The 26,111-nt window shown below is 47.4% G+C and overlaps 1 protein-coding gene across 2 annotated transcripts in view; it reads right to left on the bottom strand.

Annotated features, from left to right (window-relative positions):
• Window positions 1-6,341: 6,341 nt before the first annotated feature.
• LOC126535828 (glutamine synthetase-like) overlaps window positions 6,342-26,111 on the bottom strand; it is a 75,858-nt gene continuing 56,088 nt past the window's right edge. For both annotated transcript variants that reach the window (XM_055073454.2, XM_050182661.3), the window contains 5 exons: window positions 25,545-25,712; window positions 16,419-16,568; window positions 15,203-15,330; window positions 10,791-10,993; window positions 6,342-7,786 (listed from right to left, as the gene is read on the bottom strand). In XM_055073454.2, the coding sequence (XP_054929429.1) occupies window positions 7,495-7,786; window positions 10,791-10,993; window positions 15,203-15,330; window positions 16,419-16,568; window positions 25,545-25,712 (941 nt within the window). In that variant the 3' untranslated portion in view covers window positions 6,342-7,494. The remainder of the gene's footprint in view (window positions 7,787-10,790; window positions 10,994-15,202; window positions 15,331-16,418; window positions 16,569-25,544; window positions 25,713-26,111) is intronic.

Raw genomic sequence — 26,111 nt, 5'->3', positions numbered from 1 at the left:
TGATTCATTTATTTATTGCTCTATATGGTATGGTATGAAAAACTTTATTCAGGTCCTTCAGATCGCGCTGGATTCCTAGCCCTAAGCGGGCCGCTCCCACATCGGGACCGCAAGGCCTAGCCTTGCAGCCGCACCGCGGACCCGATGGACTGCCCATGTCTGTTCTTCCAGTTCGGGGCTACGGAGAGCCGCGTCCCAACGTTCTTTGGCGTTGTCCTTATCGCTGCGTAACGCGGAGCACCGCCAGAGCTCGAACAAAAAGCCTTTTTTGTCCGTGCTCCATACATCTGGCAGATGTTGGATAAAGCTGAATTCAACTGAATTGAATTGAATATGTTCTAAGTCTGCTACGCTTCCGCATCGCGGATAAGTGTATGAAGCCAAGGCTTCGGGGAATATTTTGCTTATTTATAAGTGATTGCGATAGGTCCCCGTCTGCAAGAGCCTCAGGTAGAGCTTAGGGTGTGTTTAGCTTTACTATTACTATTACTATGCTGCATTACTATTACTATTTGTTTGTGGTTTTTATGTTGCCATCCTAAAAGTGTTCTGTTCCTTGTATTTTGTACTCCTGGTAGCTGGGAACTAGTCAAGCTGACTTGTCAGCTTTTCTTCCCGTACTCCCTCACTTCATGAGTGAAATGAGATTATTATTATTATTATTATTATTATTATTATTATTATTATTATTATTTATGTACGGAGGCGGGTATGATCTGCGCGCCAAGTAAAAGTGTTTGGCGAGTTCGTTGTATGAGAAAAGATGATCCCTGCAGTACGTAACCTCCAAGTCTGGCTGCCCAGCACCTCGCGGTCTGTAAGCCCTCGCGCAGCGTGGCGAGCGGACTCGTTGAGATTAGTCAACAGGAAGCGGAGAAAAGGGGTAGCTAAAGTAGTGTTTACCTCAACCTCTCCAAACTAATCTACATAACAGAACAAAACAAAGATACGCATTCAACGATTTGGAACAACACGTGGCGAGTTTCTTTTCTTACTAATACGTGTCTCATTAACCTCAGTTTCATGCTACGAATGCAATAGGGGCGCGCAAGATCGGCCACATTTATTGTATCAACCCTGCATATTCAGAATATTCTGCCGTGTCTTTCAAAGCAGATATACAGGGAGACGAACAAAGTGATCTTTGAAAGGTGTATTGAACAAGGTCAGAACGTAACGACAGAAGAGAGGAGTAGAAGAAGCTGGGGATGAAGCATGACGCACACATTTGGTTGCCTGTAGAACTAAAGGGCTGTGAATAAGATATGGCATCACATGATAGAAATAACGCTATTTCGGTGTTCCGCGTGCCGCGAGATTTTCTAAACTGTTGTCTTTTTTTTTTCAGTTTGTTTCCTGCAAATTCCCCGGCCTTCGCGCAATGATAAGAGGACACGGAAGCCCATGCATGAATGAGACTAAAGGAAATTGTACTGTTGTCGTTGCCATGCTTTTCATTCGTCTACGCCGGCTCTCGCTTAAAATTCGAACAAACGTATTTTCTTTTTTAATTTCCATGGCACGCTCATTCGTACCTAACATACCCACATAATATGAGAACTGAAGGGCGACGAGGTTTAGCAGTAGGACCTCCCAGGGCTAATATATAGCCGCCGCTTTCAGGGTGCTGGTATATCTGCGTGACTCGACAAGGAGACGCGCTATTGCTCAAGAACTCGACGCACAGCAGAGCCGTGGAGCGCTCCACCGCTCTAGCTCGCGCAAAATGTGCGTTTCGCAGCGGCTGTTCACCACGCATCCCGAGATGTAAATCGTCCACGTGTTCAAGCCCTCCGCTGATGCCGTTCTCGCGTCGCCAGTCATTTACTCCACACGTGGTGGACCTTTCGGTAGCCGTTGAACGAGTCCCGCATTATGTACGTCCTGCTCGAGCCCACCCTCATGTCCGGCGACGACGAGCTGGTTTGAGATCCGCGTAGTCGCTTGCGTGACGACGAGCCCTTGGTGTGCGTCGTGGTCGTCTCTCGTGGTTTGCGATCGCTCACGAACAAGCACTGCTCGATCGCGGGCCCTTCCTCGCCTGTGGAGATGGAAGAATTCGCCACCTTGTGCCAGTCTTCCACCCTGCGCGCTCGCGGCGGCGACGCTTTCTTTGCAGGCGACGTCACCCCCGTGAAGTTGACCGTGCGCCGCGACGCCAATGAGGAACTGGTACGCTTGATGGGCGCGCCCAACTTGGGCGTCACACTGCCCTTGATGCCGCTCTTGAGGGGCCTCAGGCCCGGCGCGGATGAACCCGGCGTGACGGTGGCGAAGACCGAGGCGCTGCGGTCGAGCCTGCCACGGCTGCTGAATTCAGTATCGCTACTTGGCCGTATGGACTGACTCCTGCGCTGGCGCCTGGACACGCTTTGGGTGCTAGGGGGAGTGTTCGCACCCGTAAGCTGTTCGCCTTCCATCAGTGGATCCTCCTGGAAGCCGATGCGTTTCTTGATCTCCGGCGTAGGGCCCTTGCCACGGTCAAAACTTCGCCGCGCCGACGATTTCGTGGGCGTGGATTCGGCCGCACCTTCCTCGATGCTGGGCGCGTCCTCTGTGAGTGTCGTGTAGTAAGGGTTCACTTGGAGGTGTCCCTTCCGAATCCGGGAGATGAGAGCACGGAAGAAACCGCGCTTCGTTGTTTCCTGCGGGGCCCGACTGGTCGCAGAAGGCGGCAGGGCCACGTGGCAGGCTTCGTCGTACTTCTCGAACATCATGCTGGCCTTGCGCAGTTGGTACATGGGCGCAGAGGACAGGGAGGGCGACTCCACTAAATTGAGGCCCATCGAGGACTTCTTCTTCTTCTGGTGTAGAGAGGCGGGAGAGACCGAGGCGGCGGCAGACGCCACGACGACGTTCTCCTGGCTGTGCACCGAGGCGACCGCGGGGCCTGGGCCGACGTCGGTCGCGCGGCGCACGAGCACGTCTCTCAGGGCTTGCCGCCTGAGCGTGCCTTCGGGCGGTTGCACGAAGAGCACGAAGAGCACGACCAGGCCGCTTATGGACAAAAAGACGACCATGCAGAACTGCTTGCCGAACGTCAGCAGGAGGACGATGAACAGGCCCACGGAGGTGACGAGCAGGAGCCAACAGGAAAACACCGTGTACTGGTCCCGGTCCAACCGGGATATGTACGTGTTCCAGGTCGCTCGGCGCGTTGTTTTCAGGGCGCTTTGCGCCTGCTCGACGCGCAGGACGTGCGGCCTGGAAGAAAGAACAACCTATCCTGAATCGGCGATGACGTTTGGCTGTAAGCTACATCATGTTGAGTATCAGGGGCATGCATGCTTACGCATCAGCAGGGAGGGGTGCCGGGTTGTCCGCCCACATAATTGCTTGTTGACAAGCCGGCTTTTCCAACAAAGGAAGGCTAAGCGCTCGGTGACCGCCTAAGCGCCATAAACATGATCAACTTCTTCGTCTTCTTGTGGATGTTGAGCACTTTCGCCGACATTTGCGACAGAAAAAGAGGACGATCGGAGGCAGATACAGGAGCAGTAACCGACAACTTCGCCAGCTGTCACGTGCTTACCGAGGTAGCTGCTATAGACGAGGCTACCTCAAGTGTCCGCTCGCGACGCAATCGCTGATTGGTCCCCTAGCGGGCAGACTCGAACGCCGAAGATCGCCTCGCGTCCGGCCCGTCAGAGCGACCGCGTGCCCGTTTGTGTTGGAGCGCGTGCTACCGGTGGTTGTGTTTCCACGATGGCAAGCCTGTCCTCGCCATCCCGCTAGCTTGGTACAGAGTATACGTTTGCGTCGTTCAGTACCAGAACAGCTTAAAAAAAATGAAACACTGCGACGAGCGCTTGAAAGGGCATATTTTAGGCGAATTCGCCGATCAGACAAGCGCCGTGCTATAGACATAGTCATATCGCAAATTTTGTGCTCGAAGGCCTTATTTTGATCCGTGTCATGCTGTAAATCGAGTGTTCCTTACGTATATAGCAATAAGGTTTGGTATAAGCTTCATATATACATGGGTGCGTTCACTCAATGCCGGCTCAATTAAGGAAGAAGCGCGCTGCAGGACCGTTGATGAGAAACATTGTCGTGGTTACGTGCACAATGCGGACTTTTCGAAACGCTGTAACTGCGATAGCATGTTTTCGCAGCAATAAAAAAGGGCAAATCTCATAGGTGTATTTCGGGAATACTACCCGTGGTCCGCTAGCTTGTGAGGCGGCTGTGTAACATAGCGACAGCAGTAGCATTTTATATGTGCACAATTGGCAATTGCACAGTGTTTATCATTAAACTCCTTGTTTAATTTATTGTCTTAAGCTTTTGCAAGTTGTTGCGCTAATAAGTGCACGTAGCCGTCACAAGAACAAACATAATTTATCGTTCTTCTAAATATGCAGTTTAACTGCTAAGTGATGCTAAGCCTTTTGGAACCACGACAATGCACAACTTGTTTTTTCAACTTTGGTTTTGCTGTAACTCTGGATTAACTATCCGTTCTTTGGGTACATTGGCTATACGAGCCATACATTTTTATATTTTTCTAATCTTTCGGTCTGCTTGAATAGTAAAATTGTAGCTGGCCGGGACCGAGCTAAGGATATTGCTCTTACCTTGAGGCCCAAATGATTGTGGCGCACTTGATTGAAACCACGCTGTTCAACGTTATCAAGTCCACGGTGTTGTCAAGGCATGCAGGCACACTTGTATTCCTGGCTTTCGGTCGTACACCACTGGCAGAGGCAAAGTGGGGCCAGCGATACTCGACACATCGCACGCCACGCTTCACGGAGCATGCGTGGGGGAGGGAAAACGTATAGAACGTTTTCTTCGCGAAATTAGTTCATTCTGAAGTTAAATACAGAAATTGTCTTCTGGGGTTTTACATGCCAAAATCATGATTTGATTATGTGGCACACAGTAATAGGAGACGCCAAACTAATTTTTACCACCTGGGATTCTTCAACGCGTACCTAAATCTTATTCCAAAGTGGTATACCTTTTCGCAATAGGCCTTTGAATAGAAGAGAGCTTCAGCGTCAGTGAATGAAAAGCATCAGTGCCACACAGAATGTCACACCTTGAAATGAAGATTATCCTTATCTTTATCTCACTTTTCGTTCGCGCTTAATCCCGGGTTGACGAAGCATGTCCATGACGTGTGAGCAATGCATGTCAAATACACAATCCATGTAAAATTTTCTCTGAGATCGCGGTTCTGCCAGTCCTTAGCGTGTGGCCTTACAGCAAGGATCAGTACCTTGAAATTGAATTCTGGGGTTTCGTAGGCCAAAACCACGATATGATTATGAGGCACGCTGTAGTGGGGTACTTCCAACTAATTTCGGTCCCATGGGGTTATTTAACGTACAACCAATGCACGGTACACTGGCGTTTTTGCATTTCGTCTCCATCGAAATGCGGCAACCGTGGCCGGGATTTGATCTTGCGACCTCGTGCTTAGCAGCGCGACGTGAGTGCCTTCCGCTCAGACAACACGACGCAGAAATGCTGAAAATGGTGACGTCTCGAAAGCCCGCCTCTGCTTTGCTCAGAGTAAACAGCAGGCGGTCTCTCCATTTTTTCTTCTTTTACTCTTTGGCCAGTCACGTCACAAATGCATCTGTTATCATGGTAACACACGGGGCGAATGTTTTCAAATAGAAAGCTAACAGTCGTGCTGTGCCGATATTTTCGTCATTTTGTCCTTCTCTCTGTCTCTCTCTCTCTCATGTGTCGACCTAAAGATAACACTGATCAGAGATAAATTTATGGGACCAACATATATAGCAAACTGTTGTTAAGTGCCATGTTATGCATACATCAATACTGTTGTTATTACGTAAGGCAAAAGCAAGGCATGTAAATTGAAAAATGGGGACTTTTTACAAAGGCTGGTAAGAATGTCTGTGTTTTGGCATGGGCTTGCACACTGATTGAAATGCAAGGCACGATTAAAAAAACAAGAAATGACCAAGGTTTGGGCATCAGCTGTATGTTTTGATTTTTTTTGTGTGTGTATATGTATGTGTGCGTGTCTTCAAATCGAAAATCGGCTTTAATGTGAATATATGTCATAGGGAAACACAGTGTGTTTAAAATAAAGACGCAGCATGAAGTCATGAGGCAGTGTATGCGACATCTGTCGTGACGGTGAAGCAGGTATAACTACGTTGGCAGTCTCGACATATAAAGGACGGAAACAAGAAATGTGCAGCGCTGCACAGCGCTGTTGCTGATTGCCAAAGTTCCTTAAAGTCAACGTGTATATGATCAACTGGCGCGAACCAGTTGCTCATAATATGAAGTTGCGTTTATTTTTTGCTTGCCCGGTGCATATGCTTTCACGAGATGTGCACAATTACGTCGGTACCATGTAGTATTGAAAAAGCGTGGCGTTTATTGCTTCAATGTAGGTAATAAGACTTGCACGATGTATTGCACGTATGAAAAACTCCTGCTTATTACGTTAGTGATCAAGCACATTGTACGAACGCATGCAGCTTAAACGTATATAGCGCTCTTCTTAATTGTCCTGTGTGGTAAAGGTCTCAAATTGCGTAAAATAGGAAGGACAAATGCTTGGCCTTGGGTCTTGCAACTTTCAGATATCTTGTGAATCTTTCACCTTGCGGATTTCTGCAGAAACCATTTTTTTATTCTTGCACAGCAGTGGGCGCTCATGAGTTGACTGGCATCGCCAGGCTGATTCGCTTCTGTACGGCGCGGCGCCTTAGCACTTGAGCATGATGGAATCGCTATTTGTATCAGGTTTTATTTGGAAAATACTGGCACAAGCATAATTTGTGACCCGAATACACAATTATAAAATCCTCCGCACATGTCCATCTGCGTCACTTCAAAGAAGTGGCGGTCGCCTAGCTATCACCTCCAAGCCAGGGTTACTAGATAAATGGTAGTCGCCATGTGAAGTGTCACGTGCTCAGAGCTATACGTTGACATTCGGACTTTGTATACGAAGCCTACGTGCAGCCTCAACACACTGGACCGCTTCAATCGCGATATGATAGCGGAAGCGACGTCCGCGCTCAACACGACGACGATTAATGAAGTGTGATGTCGGGCAAAAACTAAACGAAAATAACTGTCATGCAGTGTCATTGCTGCAGTTCCAGTCATCATCGTCATTAAACACAAACCCAGGCTCGTTCTTCTAATCTAGTTATTAAACATGAGAATCCCCAGAAAGAGTGGCTCTGTTTGCGCTTGGGGGTAACTTCATCGGATGCCAAGGGAGAACCGCCATCTTTGGCTGTAACGTACTGTAGGATTGTATACGGGGAATGGTCGGGGAAAGCTCGGGCTCCTTTGCAATCATCAGAAAGAGCCACGAAGATGCGTTCCATTTCTTACCAACGCGCTAACTTGGCGCGCCGTAGCCACGAAAGCGCTAACAGTGCACGCAAGGTCTCTCGAGCGAACTTCCTTAAACAGTATACCGCATGCTCTGGACGACAGGCCCCAGCACGCTGAAACTAGGATGGGCAGCGAGGCGGAGCGAGCAGTCATCTAGGCTCCGAGGCACACGGTCTTAACGATGGCCGCGGTGGCGCTGTATGGCTCGACGTTGGCACCGGGCCTGCGGTCCTCGAGGTACCCACGGCCGGCGTCGCACACGAGGCGCGGTATGCGCACGCTGGCCTCTCGTGAGCAAGTGTCCGTGATGAAGTTCTCGTTGGGCGTCGCCAGCATTCCGGCCAGCAGGCGTCGTCGGTTGGCGTTGCCGCCCTTGCGTGGGTCGTAGATCCTCAGATGCTCATCGGCGTTCACTTCGAGCTTCTTCAGCGCACCCTTGATGTGCCTGCGAAGATGAAAAAGGTGAGGTGTCAACGCGATCGACCAGCTGAGCATACACTCTGTTTTAATATAACAGAAAGGAAATTGCAGCGGGCGTAAGCGATTGTGCGGTGCGACTATAAATGCGAACGGCCGTGCCCTGCTTACGTTCTCGCATTTGATTTTCTCGCTTCCAGATGTTTAAGGCTGTCCTTCTTTTCGATATATATATATATATATATATATATATATATATACTGCTTCTAATATTGCTGTAAACTATCATTCATGTAATACAATCGTCGAAGTTGTGGCGTTTTAGATGGAGGTTCACGCTGATTGTCGCCTTCATACTATTTCCCATATGCACGCATGTACGATTTAGAGAACAATTTCTACTGTGAATATGACAGAAACAGCAGGGCCCGCGGCGCATTTTTATGTTTCGATTCCCTTCATTTTCCATTCTTTTTGCCTTTTGTCATTGGCTCGCCTGAAGCAGCGACCCCGCTATCGCCAAAATCGGCCACACAGCGGGACGGATGAAAAGTAATAGGACGAAAAGATCCAGAAGTGATTTCAAAAAGATTAACGAGGATTCGGGAACTACAAGACTCATTCTGTTCAATATGCACGTAACGGTGCTCCTCAACCAGGGACATATGTTTGACCGGCCAGCTTTTTAAGTGGTGGGTCGGAAACTTTTTTTATTGCGGCATCAATTATATAGACATTAGAGGCACGGCCGCGCCGTCTCCGTACTGTTACGGTATTGAAGGCGCACTTGCAGTCGAGGATTAGAAGGTCTGCAGGGACGCGCAGTGGAGACGCGTGCATAGCGGAACGGACGGTATACACTTCAACCTACAAACGCTGAAGACATTCCTTCTGTCTCCTATTGGGAACCATTGAGGTGCGATGCAGTTCACAGCGCTTCTCATCAGGCCAGCGTTGCGAGACACCTAATAACTGCCACGTTATGGCAGCAGTGGCTCACGTGCTGAGTCGGCCAACATGTCGACCCCGCGTATATCTTCGAACACAGTCTGAGGAGATTCAACGCAGAGCTTATAACCATGCAAACGCTTTCAGTGCCTCTCTATTCAGGCAATGACATGGATACTGAGTTCTGAAAAGCTACTAATAGAATGGAATATGCCACAAAAAGTCCACATTGCACACATTTTATTTTAAATGTACCGCGCTTCTTTGCTAATTCCCCGTTGCGAGCATGTGCCATAGTATGGAAATCAACATCATCATCAACACGCGGCCATGATCTGAAAGAGTTCGTGAGTTTAGACAGGTTTATTTCAACAAGTGACGATACGAACTCTGAGTCACAATCACGGCACAATTCCACCAGGACGATAACATATACAAGAAACAAAAGATTGTATGCACGGCACGTTCTCAAAGTTGTGTCCGAGTCCTCACTCGCTAATATATAACAACACAGACCCACGGAAAAGCACAGTTAAACATAAACTAATTGTCACATGTATAAAATGGTGCTCAATATATACAGTGTACGTGTTTGGAAAAAGTTTATTTAACAAGGGGGACATATGCCGAGGCTGATGGCTGGGTGGGTGCTGCTCTCTTGCGGAACAGCTCGCACGCAGGACAGCACTATGATCTTTACTACCCTTGCAGGAGTCCAGACTCCTCGTCTTGCTTTCTACAGAATTACTCAGTGGTAAAACAAATGATACCTAAATATCCTCATTACAATAAATATACGTAATCAACAGTACAATTCCTTTAATAAAACAAAGCTTTCTAACATTTCCTTGCCTACTTTCCTACCATCGGGCCAAAATTACACGCATACTTCTATCGTACCAATGTCAAGCTAGCTAGATCTGTGAGATGATCGCCGCGGGTTGATACTATGGCCCGTGCTCACAGCGGGAGTTAATTTTATTCATGGGTTTCTTCTGATTACTTTCTGGCTCTCAGAAAAACTTCACTTTCTAAGTTCCAACATCGAAATTGTTTTTATACACCTAATTTAACCACCGAATCATGGCCAATCCCCCCTCCCCCCCTCCCCCTTTGGATATGCGCCACAATCACTCAGGTCAACGCAACAACAACAAGAATTAGCAAAGAAGCAGGTGTTACATTTAAAATAAATAAGAAAGAAATGAAGAAGTATACGGCCGAGAGTTGCCACACTGCGTGCGTAGTGGATGGTTGCGCAAGAGCGCCAGTTTCCTTTACGCCAATGACGCAGGAATGAAATGGGCAAATTTATAACATTTAATAACTCCTCCACTAAAGATGCGTTTTCGAAAGGTTACGCAATGCGAGTTGGATGTGCTTCCTTTATCTTTTTCTTTTTTTCTTTAAGAAAGCCTCGTATGCATGGCAGGCAACGTTAGACCGCGAAGGTTACTCGTCCTCCTGAGCGTTGTCTCCCGTTATCATCGTGGCCGTGTAGCCGTTAACAACATGAACTTGTTAAAAAATCACCCCATGCACAGTAAATGTATGGAATGATATGATGTACAAAGGCTTCCCAGGAAAACAAAATCCAGCCAGCGGATTAGAAGGAAACTGGAGCTATACACGTAGAGGGGGAGGCCATAGAGTACGTGCCACCGGAATGCAATGAGCGGATGAGTTCTCGTTGCGCTGCAATCGTGAAGCTAACAACAGTGAAGTTAACAGCAACAACATTGGCGGGCTAGTTGGTTTAAATATATGACAGAATGTGTAAGTGCAACTGAACGAGGACGTAGAAAGAAACAGAAACGAAGTGCTGTCTCTGTGTATTCGTTCCTTTCTACTTCTTCGTTCGCGCTTACACATTCTATCATCGGCAGTTAACACGCCCGACCGGTGCAGCAAGGGCAAATAAGAGCGGATGACGACAAAGGGCTACGTTTCCCCCGTTCTCCAGCGTCACCCGTAGTACGTGCATCGTCAGGCATGCACACAATGCGCGGAAACCAGTGAGCAAATAAGAAAAAAAGAAGAAAGGAAAAGAAAAGAGAGAAAGAGAGCCGAATGGCGCCACTCACTCGAGGCCTCCCTGCTTGCGCATGTCCTTGGTGCTGAAATTGATGTGTCCGCCAGAGCCGCAGAGAGCGTCGCTCTCGAAGGGCTTCGGGTCAAACGAGACGACCACGTCAAAGTCTTCTGCCACACGCTCGAGGATGTAGCGCGAGATCCACAGATGATCGCCCGCCGCAATGCCTTCCAGTGGCCCCACTTGGTACTCCCACTAGGGAAGAGAAATAAGCCGTCGTACGTCGTCGTAACGTGAAGGATGGAATGATGTCAGGCCGGCACACGTTGCATTATAGAACAAGACGTATATATATATATACATATATATACACGAGAAAATAAGAACATACGCGTGAAGTGCGAGAGCCATCGCAGCATAACTTCGACCTTCGCGTGAGGTTATTTTTACTTTCATAGTGCAGATACATCACTCGAGATCAGTTAATGATGATGGGTCATCGGAGAAGATCCTATGCTATGGGGAAGAAACAAGAGTGGGGTGTCTGGTGTGAGCACGCTTGAACAGTGGGTAGGGTAGCGTTGTGATCTGTAACTGCTTTGCATTCTTTCTTGAAGTAGATCTCACGTAATATATTGGCGCGGTACAACGCGGACAGAAGACAGGGAGACGTTCTTCAAGAACAACAGAACAACCTGTTCAGAAACAAATGGAACAGAGGCCCGTCCTCTTCGTCCTCACCCAATCTCAGACACCCACTAGACGGACTCCGTTAATGCCCCCATCGTCGTTGTCTTCTGCATAGAATACACGCGTCGTTCTCCCTCCCTAAAGCGCGTCGCCCCGATGCTAAACCAGAAATGTCACTCGCGGAAGTAAGAGTCTCTAGCATAGTTATTCGCTCACATACGGCTTCATGCGGACAACGTGCACAAGTTCAGGACGGTGCGTGCGGCGCCGCGTACAATTGGGACTATCGGGGACGACCTCGTACGTGACATCACTGAGTCGGCGCAATACTCGATATGGTCCGAAGTATCGTCTTAACAGTTTCTCGGTGAGGCCTCGTTTTCGTATGGGTGTCCAAACCCACACGCTGTCGCCGACGTCACAGATTACCATTCGACGGTTAAGATCATAGCGTCCTGCGTCGTAGTCTTGCTGCTGGTAGATCCCCAAGCATGCGAGCTGCCGAGCCTCTTCTGCGCGTTGCGTAAACACATCGGCGTTCGGATCAGTGTCGTCAAAGTCGTGCGGAATCATTGCATCCAACATCGTCCGTGCATCCCGTACGTGAACTAGGGTGCACGGAGTCATGCGCGTTGCCTCTTGTTTCGCCGTGTTATATGCAAAGGTCATATAAGGTAGGATGTCGTCTCAATTTTTCTGTTCAACATCCACGTACATGGAGAGCATGTCTTCAATTGTTTTGTTTAGATGTTCTGTTAATCCGTTCGTTTGTGGATGGTAGGCGGTTTACTTCCGATGAGCCGTTCCACTTAGCAGCAAGACGTGATCTAAAAGTGCAGCCGTGAATGCGGTTCCTCGGTCTGTTATTACGACGGTTGGTGCGCCGTGTCGCAATACAACATGCTCAATGAAGAAGCGCGCCACCTCGGCTGCTGTGCTTCTCTGGATTGCCTTTGTTTCATCGTAACGTGTGAGATAGTCGGTTGCGACGATAACAAAGCGATTGCCTGTAGTAGAAGTAGGAAGTGGTCCCAATATATCCATTCCGATTTGGTCAAATGGTCTTCCAGGAACCTGGACGGGTTGTAGGAGACCGGCTGGTTTCGACGGAGGCTACTTGCGCCTCTGGCAGTCGAGGCAAGTGCGAACGTGATGTTTCACGGCGGTGGTAAGTCTCGGCCAGTAGTACCTCTGCTGCACTCTGGCCAACGTTCTCGTGTAGCCTAAGTGACCAGAAGTCACCTCGTTGTGACAGGCTTCAAGTACTTCCGTACGAAGAGCTGCAGGAATGACGAGCAGATAGCGGGACCCGGTCGAAGAAAAGTTTCGTTTGTAAAGTGCTTTCGCCCGCAAACAAAACGACAACAGTCCTCTTGCGAAAACTCTAGGTGGTTTCACAGATCTGCCCTCTAAGTAATTGATGAGTTTAAGCAACTCAGGGCCATCCCGTTGTTGTTGCGCGATGGTGGATGTGTCCAGAACACAAACGAATGCCGAGTCTTCTTCGGGTGGAGCAGACGACTCTATCGGCGATCGAGACAGGCAGTCAGTCTCCGTATGTCGTTTCTCCGACTTGTACTTGACAGTCATGTCAAACTCTTGCAGCCGTAGGCGCCAACGCGCCAGTCGTCCCGAAGGATTTTTAATGTTTGTCAACCAACACAGTGAATGGTGGTCGCTGATAACTGTGAAGTGGAGGCCATACAAATATGAGCGAAATTTCATAACCGCCCATACTACGGCGAGGCATTCTTTCTCAGTCGTGGAATAATTAGCGTCTGTGCGTGAGAGTGTTCTACTTGCATAGGCAAGTACTCTTTCTGTGCCCTCCTGCTGTTGCACAAGAACAGCTCCCAAGCCAACATTGCTTGCATCAGTGTGGAGCAATGTAGGAGCGGTCTCATCAAAGTGAGCAAGCACTGGTGTTGTCTGGAGATGTTCCCGCAAGTCGTTGAATGCACCTTGCTCTTCGTCGCCCCATACAAAAGCAACGTCGTCTCTCGTCAGGCGAGTTAACGGTGACGCAATACGAGCTTTTTATCGGATTGTACGGGAAACTGTGTAACAGCGGCATTTTTTTCAGGATCCGGGCGGACACCTGCGTGGCTGACGACGTGACCAAGGAACTGTAGTTCCGCAAAGTCAAAGTGGCACTTCTCCGATTTCAGGGTAAGGCCGGCGGACCGGATGGACTGCAGAACTGCTTCAAGGCGTTCGAGATGTTCTTCAAATGTTGCGGAGAACACGATGACGTTGTAGAGGTACACTAAGCAGGTTTTCCACTTCAGGCCTGAAAGCACAGTGTCCATGATGCGTTGGAACGTAGCAGGGGCAGAGCACAAGCCAAAAGGCAAGACCTTAAATTCGTATAGGCCATCTGGTGTCACAAAAGCAGTTTTTTCATGGTCTCTCGGGTCTACCTCCATTTGCCAATATCCGCTTTTTAAATCCATTGATGAGAAGTAACGCGCGTGTTGAAGCCCGTCGAGTGAATCGTCTATACGTGGAAGCGGGTACACGTCTTTCTTTGTCACCTGATTTAGTTCATGGTAGTCCACAAAGAAACGCAAGCTGCCGTCCTTTTCCTTGACTAGAACTACAGGAGATGTCCAGGGACTCCTTCATGGTTGGATCACGTCGTCTTTAAGCATTTTGTCACTTGTTGTTGTATGGCTTCACGTTCTCTGGCAGCAACACGATAAGGATTTTGGCGAATTGGTCTTGCCGTATCCTCTGTAATTATTTGGTGCTTTGTTAGAGGTGTTCGACCGACGATGGACGTCGACGCAAAGCAGTCGCTGAATTTGGCCAGTAGCGTAAGAAGCCGTTCTCGTTCGTGCGGCGACAAAGCAGTGCTGACGTCAAGTACAGGAGCTGGGCCTTGCTTAGGCGCTTCTTCGAGTAGTGAACAGCAGCCGCGGACATCCGCAACACCATCAAAATAAGCCACAACCGTGCCCTTTGGAAAATGCTGTCGCTCTGCGCTAAAATTTGTTAGCAACAGGTTCGTGCGCCCGTCCGTGACATTTGCGATTCCTCGTGCGACCGAGATACCATGAGTGAACAACAACGTGGTTATTTGATCGGCAACGCCTTCGCAATGAAACGGTACGTCTCATGCTACCGAAACAAGGGTACATGATCGAGGTGGGATGACAACGTCGTCTTCTGTTAGACGAAAGGAGTGGTATTGTGGCGATAAGCAATAGACTGAACCAGAACATACATTCGACACAAGTTATTTAGTGCAAAATCCACGACGAAAAGTGCCAAGCTTCCTGTCGACTAAAAGTAGCGCGCAAACGCTCAGACAGCCATGACGACTCGTTTCCATTTTACAAAATATTTTGATAATCGCACACTAGCGAGCCCGTGCGTTGATGTCCGTTGCAACAGTTGTGAGAGCTGTTAACAACAAAAGGCTCCCATAGGTGCAACGACTGTGATATAAATATCTCATTTAGGGAAATTAACAGTTTGCCAGTCTATTTTTCTTTTTTTAGCCCAGCAGGACATTATAAAGAATATGGTTAATTACAATGCTATATATAGTTTAACATAGTAGTTCTGCGGAAACCCGCAAGGTGGAGAGAAGTAATGAATAAAGGGAAAATCAGACATCCACCCGTTCGCAGCAATTGCTGCGAACGGGTGGATGTCTGATTTTCCCTTTATTCATATATATAGTTTAGAATAAACACGAAGACGCAACGTTGCGCTAATTAGCGCTGTGATCACAGAAAAAAAGGTCATACTCTGGGCCATGCATCCCACCTGAGACAGAACCACCTCGGAATTGCTGCCGCCTAGCTTGACCCCGGCGTAGGCGCAGGCCTTGAGGTGGGCATCCGAGATTTGCCTTCCGACGGTGTTCTCCGCTCCAACGCCGTTGTAGAAGGGCCCTGAAGTTCAAGAAGAACTAATAAAGACGAGTTTGACGCCATCATGTTGCGCTGCTTTATTTATGGCGGCATATTATTGACTATATCTGCAAAAAACTGAAGACTTGATGGCAGACAGACAAATCGCGAGGCAGTTCTGCGGTTACAGTGACAGCCGAGGCACACCGCGTGGAGAAGCATGGCTTCCGGTATCAGGCTTCGCGAGCACGTTGCCTGATCTCAGAGGCTGTGGAAGAAGCAACGTGTTAGAGAGGGCAATGGAATCTGTTACGAGAGAAGCCATTAAAGGAACATTAAAGAAACCTTAAGGAAAAATGGGGGATCAGCTCTGTACTTACAAATGTGCCAGTTTGCCTGCGAAAGTGAGCCCAGTGCAGTTATCGTGAATGTGTGTTTTTGGGACTGCTTAACTGTCTATGCACACACGCACACACACACACACGAAAAACAAAGAACGAAAAAAAAAAAGAAATAATCATTGCTCTTGATTCCGGAGGTAAACTCAATCTTCCTATTTTTGTGGGCTTTTCTTGGTCAGGATCGTAATACTATAATATTCTGCGAAATCCGTAAATTTACCATGACGTCAGTGGCATTTCCCAGACGCGTTTCCTTGACAACACTTTTCGAAGCGCGTAAATATTCGGTCAACTTGTCATGAAGTTGAAAAATTTCTACGTGGTATACTCACGTGGTTTGCCACGTGAGCACGGCACATCATTTTATACATGCGGTAAACCGCGCAAGTATACAGATACCTATGACAGAATAAGTTAACACAAGGCTCCCAGAGGTTTGCATCTGAAGCTCCTTAATGTCATGAACCTCTCCGTAGTGCACTAGCTGACCATGGTTATATATTTTTATACAAGAACAGTGATCTTGGATCAATATGCCATGGAACTTGCTTTACTGATTTTGACGATCTGTGTCGTGTTTTTGACAGAACAGGAAACCGTGTTCAACGTACTGCTTTATTCTGGCCGAAGTATCTCGCTGTCCGCTTCGTGCGCTCTGAAAGCACACTACCGTTAAAACCTTTTAGGAAGCATGACCTGTTATTACAAGCGCTCTTGCCGTGTACATACCCAGCGGCCTAATCACGTGTCCATCCTTGGGCCAGCCGAGCGCCCGACCATCCTTCTCTCGAAGCACGTACTCTTGTTCGATGCCAAACCATGGTGCATGGCCGGCAGCTTTCGTCATCACCTCAGCGCATGAGTAGCGAGTGTTGGTTTCTGGAATAGAAGATGGCCGGTGACGGGTGTCTATGCGCACCAGTGCATTAGTGCAGCAGCGAAGGAACACTGGAGAATTATGCGAAGTACTTAAAAGGCTTTCCCTGTGTGAACCAAGGACCTGTAATTGTAAAACACTTGCTGAAAGATTGTCAGAGCACCCACTCAAAAGACACGCCACAATTCAAGTTGAACAGAGAGTTGCGTTTTCATACGCGAGGTACCGCAACAGTTACGTCTGCATATTCAGGTCTGGAAGTATGCATCACAGTGAAATTAGTATTTAGCATTAGAATCGGGTTTTTATATAACAGTAGTAATTTCCTAAGACACGCTCAAAATATGCACATCAACAACCAATCAGCAGCTGTTAATGTTGCCTGCGAAGTGTGGGAACTGATCATGAAGGGCCGGCTATACGAAAATCTTAGCCAAGGAAAGCCATCATAGAAAAAGAAGAAGAAAAGGGGGGAGGGGGAGCATAATGGCAAACCACTATCAATGCAAATCTATAGAGTGAGCGATGAAGCGAGACAAGTCTTGGCATCGTCCTGCTTGATATATTTTGATGAAACGCATTGTGTGAAAACTGGGAAGTTGGAGAGAACTTCACTCACCACTCTGAAATTAAGGGTCAGAGGTAACAAAGGAGGAAGAGGAAGAAGTGTGTTGCTAGCTGCAGAAAGGCCTACAGTCGTGCAGAAGTTGCTAGCAACTGCTCCGCCCGAGCGCCACCTACAGTATGCAGCAGGGCGTTACCTACAATGCGTCACAATGAATGTGGTAACACAAGGACATCTAGTAACACAATTGAAGAGCAATGTGGAGGGTGGATTTGAACCGGAGTGCAACAGGTTTCACAATGAGACAGTGGATACTATCGGTTGACTAGCAGCCGCGCCCTGAACCCCTTCAAGCCACATACGATCAGTATACCATGAACTTCACTTGGCCGCATCAGTGGTGCTATTTCAGTCGTTTGCGGGATTGAGTTGTTTGAATGATTTAATCGAGGGGTTTAATTTCCCAAAGCAAAACCGCTGCAATGACAAACGTCGCCGTGTAGGCATCCGGATTCATTTTCACCACCTGTGGTTCTTAAATTGTGCCTTAATCGAAGTAGACGAGAGTTCTTGCATTTCCCCACCACCGAAACGCGGACGTCGCGTCAAGAATCTAGCTCACAGCCTAAGCAGCGGAGTCACAGCCACACACCGCGGCTCAGAGATTGCACTCAGAGATGCGCTCGGCCGTGGCAGGAACGACTTGCGGTCGTCAGAGTGTTCCTATATGTTAGCTTCAAAGAAAAATAAATAGCGTTAGGTCGAATACGGGAACGCGAGGTTTGGAAGAGACCAAAGACGGAAACGCCTGTGTGCATGAAGCAAGATATATGGTGTGACCGCAGCGCATCAGCCTCGCTCGTGTGTCGTCCATCGCATGCACCTGCCATTCGAGGGAAGGCACGATAAGTGCTTAACTTTTTCATGTACAGAAATTTATTTCAAGAGGAAAACTGAATTTTATTGAGTAGTGAACACATGGCTAGAAAATGCTTTTCTCACTGCAAGAAAATATACAATATTGTCGTTTTTAGTTCAAGAAAAATGAGGTAGTCACTTGAGGTGACCACCATACAGTAAGTCTCTAGCAGTCACGTTCGGCGGAAGGCCACGAAACTGTCCTTCTTTTCCCTCAAGCACAAGAGAATGTTGCATGTCTCACACATCCATGCCATCCTTAAAGGTAGAGCTCTTCTGCTGCAAATGCCTCACTTTCGTTTTGTACATCTTTTCGACTGGTGCTTTCAGTGAAGCTGGTGAACAGCAGTGTTGACAGCGCTTTGATTTTTTGATCTGAACTACCTTGGTAGCGGATGACCTGCACTTCTTACAAACTTCAGCTTCCGCCGTGAGAGTTGTCGTGACACTGCTGCAGAGATCTTTCATGCGGAAGGAGTCAAGGCCTTCGAGTTAGCTGTACAAACGAAAGGCGTTCACCACATAGCAATCCAGCAGGTGGAAATAATTCTGTGGCGCGATTTCCTCGACTTTTTGTCCACTTGATATGGCCTTTCCGCTGATTGGATTGGATTGGAAAAACTTTAATAGAAGTCCTGCAGGACGCACGTCAGCGCGCAGTGGGCGTCTCCCACGCTGATGTAATATGTCAATAAAATTCATGTGTTGGTTTATAGTCTTGCAGGGCTTATGGACAGTGCGCTATGCTCACTGTTCCATTCTTGTTTTTTCTGTCCACTTCGACTTCAGTGCAGGGGTCATGAAATTTTGTTAGCAAATAAACGGTCTTCTTGTCCTTTCATTTCATAGAGCACAGAGTGTCCTCGATGACACTCCAGTATGTGTCACCTCCTTTCATTGATTTTTCAACCTGTCAAGAGGGCAAGTTCTTTGTGTTAGACTTGAGCGTCCCACATGTGTATATGCTACCTTGCCGCAGGTCCTTGAGGATTTTCTAGCTGGTAACTCAATTGCGAAGAAACAAAACACGATGCTGTTTACCTACAATGTCACGACATAATTTCTTTAAAACCTGGGTTCCTAGCCCTCTCTGAACGCCATCTTCGTATTTGCCAGTCTAAATCTCGTATTTGAGGGTTCTAGTCATTGCTGGCCCAAGGCATCCAAACTTCGTAGCCACTCTTCACACGCTTTTACCGCACTTACTGCTTCAAGGAACTCCTTCCCTTGAACCTAATAATTGATTCATTAATTTCGAGAATTTCGCCAAGGAGGTACGTTTCCGGAAAGGTTTTGGATAGTTAAGCGAGGAGAGGACGAGCTTTATACACCTTGCCAAAATTGGGGTAGTAGGCTCAAGATGTTGCTAAGACTTCTTTCATCTATATCCTGAATAGAAAGTGGTACTCCACTGTACGATAAGAAGTCAAGCGGTGGGGACATTTTGTAGGAAAGACTCCACACCTTTGAAGTCATGACAGGAGTGTCTTCATCACTATCAGACCAGTCACGAACAGCGCGAAGAACTTTTCTCACGCCAAGTCTTTGCGCGTTCTAGTCGCTGGATCATCTGCTTCATGGTCAGAACTATTCTCACTGAAGTCGTTCCCCCTTGTAAAGCTATCGGAATGTGATAGTATTTCCACAAGATCTCTTATCTGAATCACCAAAAAACAATAACATACTACCAGCCCTCTAATACCTTTCGGTGGTCACTCCAAGTGACCACGAGCTTCAGCGACATGGCGCTCTGTGCTAAACGAGTGGAGCACTTAATTTATAGCTTACTTAGTAATTGCTACACATAGAACATGTTATTCCGAGCTAGCAACTAAGTAAGGACACATGCCTTTCTTTCCATAAAAATTAGCCGGGACCAGCGTGAGTCACGCCTTTGCAGTCCGGGAAAAAAAATTACACAGCTCTCTCTCAAGCCAGTCGGAAGTAGCGCCTCTCTGTTAGAATGGCGAAAGCATAAATATAACGTGCAGTATGAAAATATAGAAACGGTAATTACCTGAGGTGACCACCATGCCCGAAAGAGTTAACCGGTTGCATATTCGCAAATGCAAAATATTCGTGATTTTATCCCGTAACAGCAATAACGAGGCGGCAACTGACACGACGCAATATGAGGAACGTGAATATCTATAAAATAAAATACATCGTTTTTCAAGATTGCCACAATATAATAAAATCTGGCAATTTTCCGAAGCCAATACCATAAAACTGCAAACATAATTTCGCCATTATAATAGTGATTAATGTATAAGTAAGTCAATTGCAGAACGAAGGTCCCTTCAGCATGCACCAAGAAAGGGGTACAACAAACAAACAAACAAACAAACAAACAAACAAACAAACAAACAAACAAACAAACAAACAAACAAACAAACAAACAAACAAACAAACAAACAAACAAACAAAAATGCGGCATGTATTTAAAATAAATAATTTCTCTAAACAAAAGCGTGCTACAGACTAGAGAAGGTCATAGGGTGCCCACAAAGGCTTCTGCGAGTTTTAATGTCACAAAGTGAAACTACACAGCAGCGCCAGCAAAAATTACGTAGAAAACGATCCCCAGCCACGTCCCCCTTTACCCTTCCTCGTTTCAATAAAGTTTACCACCACCACCACACCACCATCACCACCACCGAGAGTTACGTTCATACGCTACTCACGCGGCAGACTTCCGACCGAATATAATAATGTTGAAATTGTAAGTACAGATAGATACAAAGTCACATTTTTTATTCTCCAGTTGCGCGGAGAAATTTATCCAAAAAAAAAGAAAAAACACCAAAGCCCATTTATTAAAGAAAGATGGTTGAACGCGAAGCTTTTCCCCAATGCGAACTGAATCAAAGTCAAGTTCCAAAGCCAACGACCAAGCAACGAACCCAAGAAATGGTGAGCGACCCGATGCTATGCATATGTGATTCGATTACTAGTTTAGGATTGTATTTTTTGAACGCTGAAGTTGAATGAAGACACATGTCGTAAAGTTGCATATTCCTTTATTTGCGATACATGGTCAGAAGCTCTATTATAGTAACGTGACACAGCCTGCTTGCAAACGTGAGATCAATCCAGGAACGGTGTTGCGTCGTGGGTCTCTGTAGCGTCTTCAGTTTCAACGAGTAGCGATCTAGCATGAATTTATCGATCCATTTGCCGGGTTCTTTGGCCACATCGATGTTAAAGTCACCGCACACGAGGATCGGCGTACTATGTCGCTTCAATATCTTCATCGTTTCAGCCAGGAACGTTTTCGCGTCACAACGCGATGCGTTCGGTCTGATCTACACGCTGATGATCACAGGACCAGTAGGCATCTATACTGCACAAGCGTCTCCCACGTGACTTCTGCATGCCGTTGCCGCATGCCGCTCACGCTTACGTTTCGCGTACGGGAGCCTCTTCCTTCCGCTGCACCCGCGGCCTACCCATGGTGATGGCCGAGAATGCATTGCGGGACGCGCGTAATGTAATGCAGATATATACACTTCGTCTGGGTAGCGTGGTGTTCAACCATCTTTCTTTAAGAAAGGGTCTTTGATTTTTTTTCCAGATCCTAACACGAGCCCGTGTTCACGCGCACTTGCATTCTCCGATAAGCAGGGAAGCTCAATCGCAAAATGAGTGGTGTCACGCCCAGCAGACGCAACTTGCGCTTCCAGTGAACTTTGTGCGCATGCGCTACTCTTGCTGAGCTCGTCGCTTCGAGCCGTTATTAGGCACTGACCGAACGGCCAATCGACGCTGGCGCGGTACTGCGAATGTAAACTGTAGTGTTCTACTCAGACGGTGTAAGTTAGCTTTTCTGCAGTGCGTTATTGGCGCTCACGGACGAATCAGTGAGACATAGCTTCGCTTTAAAAAGGTGGCTTTGCCCAACTTGAACTAATCATTGTGAATGGCCATTATTTAGGAGAAACGCTTCAGTGCCACTCAAGTGGGCTCGTACGAAGTCAAGCGAATAGTTTCCTGCATCTTCGTCTGACTGCGCAGTGCCGACGCTACAGCCGCCGGCTTGCATGCACGCAGTTAATGTCAGACGGTCTTCACTAGCGACACTGCCGGAAAGGAACAAAAAAAAAAAAAAAAGAAAGGCAAATGAAACAGTCAGCCAGTACCCATTCAGACTAGCGCCGCACATTTCCCGCATGCATAGCGCGAGCCATTTGCACAGCGCGGTTGGTTGACCCGCACCTGCTTCCTCCAAACAGTTCACCTGAGTCGACCAGGGTGATAAAGAGTGATGAGGCGTTATGCGGGTCTCGTCACGGTTGATGATGGTTCGACGCGGATGGATAAGGTGCGAAAGAGCGATAAGAGCTTATTATGGTTCGAGCAATTCTGATAAGGTTGATGAGAACCGACAAAGGTTGCTAAGGGTCGGATCAAGACTGATAAGGTTGATAAATACAGGGATGATAAGGATCGGATCGATTGCGATAAGATTGATAAGACCAATAAGGGCTGATTAGGGTTGTATCGAGTCCGATAAGGCTAATAACGACTGATAAAGGTTGATAAGGGTTTATACTGGTCGGATTAAGTTTGATAAGATTGATAGTGATACGGAGATGCATGGGGATCGACAATTGCCACAGTGCTTACGCATAGACAACTCCAGTGGAGTTTTGAGTGAGTGAGATAACTGTATTTGGAATCCGGCGATTGAGATGCCCGGGAATGGGGCCCCCTAGATGGCTACTGGGAGCGGTTGCTCCAGTACGGCCTCCATGGCTCGCTGGACGGCCCAAAGATTGTCTTGGAGTACAGAGCTGACCAGCGTGCCGGCCACCGCGCCCGCAGGTCTTCCGGAGAGACTGCCATTTTATCTTGATATATTTTACATTCCCACAACATGTGTTGAAGGGTGGCTCCAGCAGACTTCCATAGCTTGCATATATCGCTCTCGTATATCTCGGGGTAGAAAACTTTTAGTTGCCCGGCACTCGTATAAGTTTCTGTTTGTAACCGCCTCCAAGTAACGGACTCAGCTCTATTCAGTTTAGTGTAAGGGGGTGGTAATATTTGTCTCCGATTTTGATAGTATTTGGTAATATCTCTAAATCTTGTTATTCTGTCTTTTCCTCTCCATATCTCCTGCTGTGCGTTCTCCTGACCGATGGAAGTCACTCCTTGCTCAGCTCGGCGAGTAAGACCTCGACCTTCGCGGTGTGCTACCTCGTTGGGGTTGATTGCGGGAATGCCTATAATCGTATGCACAAGGGAACCAGAGCAATTGCTTGCCGCTATGCTCTGCGTTGGACAATTTTGCTCCGTTGACTCTGGTGACGTGCTACGCCTGAGGAGAGATCCTACCCTTAGCATAACTTCTAATGGCCGCCTGAGAATCGCTAATGATGTGTTGAGCATTCGTGGAGACCAATGCTAGTGCAATGGCTATAACCACTGCTGTCTCGGAATGTTTGGTATTAACTGACACGCTTGTAAGGGTCTTTTGTGTGTGATCTACTTCTTCCACGTAGCTCTTTCTGTGTGGGTATTTAGCCGTGTCTACGAAGGTTGCTTTTTCGTCTGACCCATAGTTTCAGATCATTTTCTCTGCTCTATTCAAGCGCCTGCCCTCGTTGTAACCTGGATGCATGTGCTTGGGTATATTTGGTACTAGGAGTCTGTTACGAATTTATCTCGTTATCGTCCTCTTTTTTTCGTATAGATTGTGGTAATTCATTCCTAGCTTGCGTAGTACATGTCGCCACGTTTTGGTTTTGGTTAGACGTTCCACCTGAGATGTTCGTTGTGCCTCTATGAGTTCGTCCAGTGTGTTGTGGAGTCCTAACTTTAGCAAGAGATCCATGCTCGTATTAATGAGAATCGCTAGTGCTAGTTTGTATACCTTTCTTTTATCAGGTTATTAATTTTGGTCTTTTCAGCTGCAAACCAATTGTGGAAGGCTGCTAGGTATATGAGCTGACTGATTACGAATGATTGTATCAGCCGTATTATCAGCCTTTCTTCCTTCATACCCTGGTGCCTGTTAGTAATTCGTTTGATTAATCTTATGGTGTTTGTTACCTTTGTGTCTAACTTCTTTATAGTTTCCCCGTTTGTACCTTTGTTCTCGATTGCTAGACCTAGCACCTTGAGCTGGTTAACTATTGGGATGTTCTGCCCGTTCTAGCCGCGGCGGACTGTATTCCGATGGGGTGGAATGCAAAAAAAGCTTGCGTACCGAGCTTGTAGTTGGCGTTAAAGGATATCTAACCTGCGGGAAATTAATCCGGGCCCTCCGCTACGGCATGCCTCATAACCTATATGCGTGTAAACTTCGGTACGTTAAACCCCGCAATTTAATTTGATTAGACATTAAATTTCAATAGGAGTCTCTTCACTTGTTACGTGGATTAAGATGACTTCACATCTGAATTTCGTTGCTTAAGGTTTCTTGTGTCGTCATGTTTCAGCCATGCACAGCCTTGCCGGGAATTCGTACATTCACATTCATTAGGATGATTACTTTTACTGTATTCGGGGGAGGGGGGATAACCTAAGAATTACGAGGTTATATGTACACTGTCCACTAAAACAACATTGTCCACTAAACAATAACAACATTGGCGTAGATACGCTGGTCAATTAGATTCGTCTTTTACGCGAAAGCATCAAAGGGCTCATTGAGCGAAAAATCCGGCGTCCGATGTCTGTAGCAGCCTAAATTCCCGTTGGATTCGACGGTTCCTATTGGCTGCGACGCCGCAGCACGAGCGCGCCTCGACGGAGCAGGGCGGTCGAACAACACCAGCGCGCCAGTAACCAAGTGCATTCTGCTTTGTTTCTGGTGTAAATTTTCGGCAGTGGAGTAATCGGGTTGCTGCCGAAAATTTACATCAGCAGCGAATTAAAATACACTTGTTTACTACAACATTAGCTGTGTTTGCCTGGTTGAGCTCTGCGCCAACATTTGATTTAACCGTGCAGGCCGCGTACGTTCGCATTTGCGCCTCCGCCCATCCGGTAAAACGCCCAGTCCGCTTGCGTTTCCCGGACACGCTAACGCATCCTCTCATACCAAGGCTGGCGCTACAGAGTGCGAGATGACGCGGTTCTATTCCAGAGAGTGGTAGCCAAATTCCCGTGTGCAAGGAATGCAGAAACATTCGGGTGGTCAGTCAGTATTTGCTCCGCTGCTGCTGCTCTAAATGTGCATTAGCTCACCCAATTATCTGCCCAGTTGCTGAGATTAAGTGCACATTAATGTAACCGAGCTGGTCAAAAGTAACCCTCAGCCACCTCCTACGGTTTGTGTTTACACCACATGTGTGGCTATGTTGAAACGTAAACATAAGTTAATGAACTAATCAATTCATCAATATTTTAATCGATATTTTAACCGTTCAATCAACCAGTCAATTAACTAATCAATCTGTTCCCAGGAAATAAATAACTGAATCAATAACTCAGTCAATAACTCAGCTCAGTTCAGATCACTCAATGTCGCAAGCGATTTCGTCTATACCGTGCGGCGTGCCGTCGTGCAGCAACACCTGGCACAGCACCAGCTTGTTCCTTCCCTTGAGAAACGGGTCGCGGAATAGGGCCACGGGCACCAGGTACATTTCGGACTTCGCACCGGCATCGCTCCACTGGTACGTGCCCAGGGCGCAGAACGTCCAGCGAGGGCAGTCTGCGCAGGAGAAACGGAGACCAGAATGACGGCGCCTGGAGGACTATTCGCAAAAAGTGGGTAAACGAAAGGGACATACAGAGACAAGCGTAGCTCACTTTCACAACGTGCGATGAAATAACGCTCGTGTGTCGAGCTCTTCTGCGGCAAGGTATTTGCTGTAAGCAGGTCTGTTGAAACACGGTTAAATCGACGCGTGTAAGGACGAGACAAGGAAAGAATGCACGGAGGACACTCGCTGTGCATTGTCATCTGTGCATTCTTTCCAATTGTCCTTTCCTTGCATGTGCCTATTTAACCATGCTTTGTCAAGCCAGCAACCGACTAGCCCATCTCCGTCCCTTAATTCCTGCAAGCAGGGTTTATATCTACACACAGCCGGGCATGATAGTTCTTCAA

Source organism: Dermacentor andersoni, chromosome 4 (assembly GCF_023375885.2).
Source record: "Dermacentor andersoni chromosome 4, qqDerAnde1_hic_scaffold, whole genome shotgun sequence".
NCBI lineage: Eukaryota > Metazoa > Arthropoda > Arachnida > Ixodida > Ixodidae > Dermacentor > Dermacentor andersoni.
Note: the sequence above shows the minus strand (reverse complement) of the source record. Positions and strands in the feature narration are given on the sequence as shown.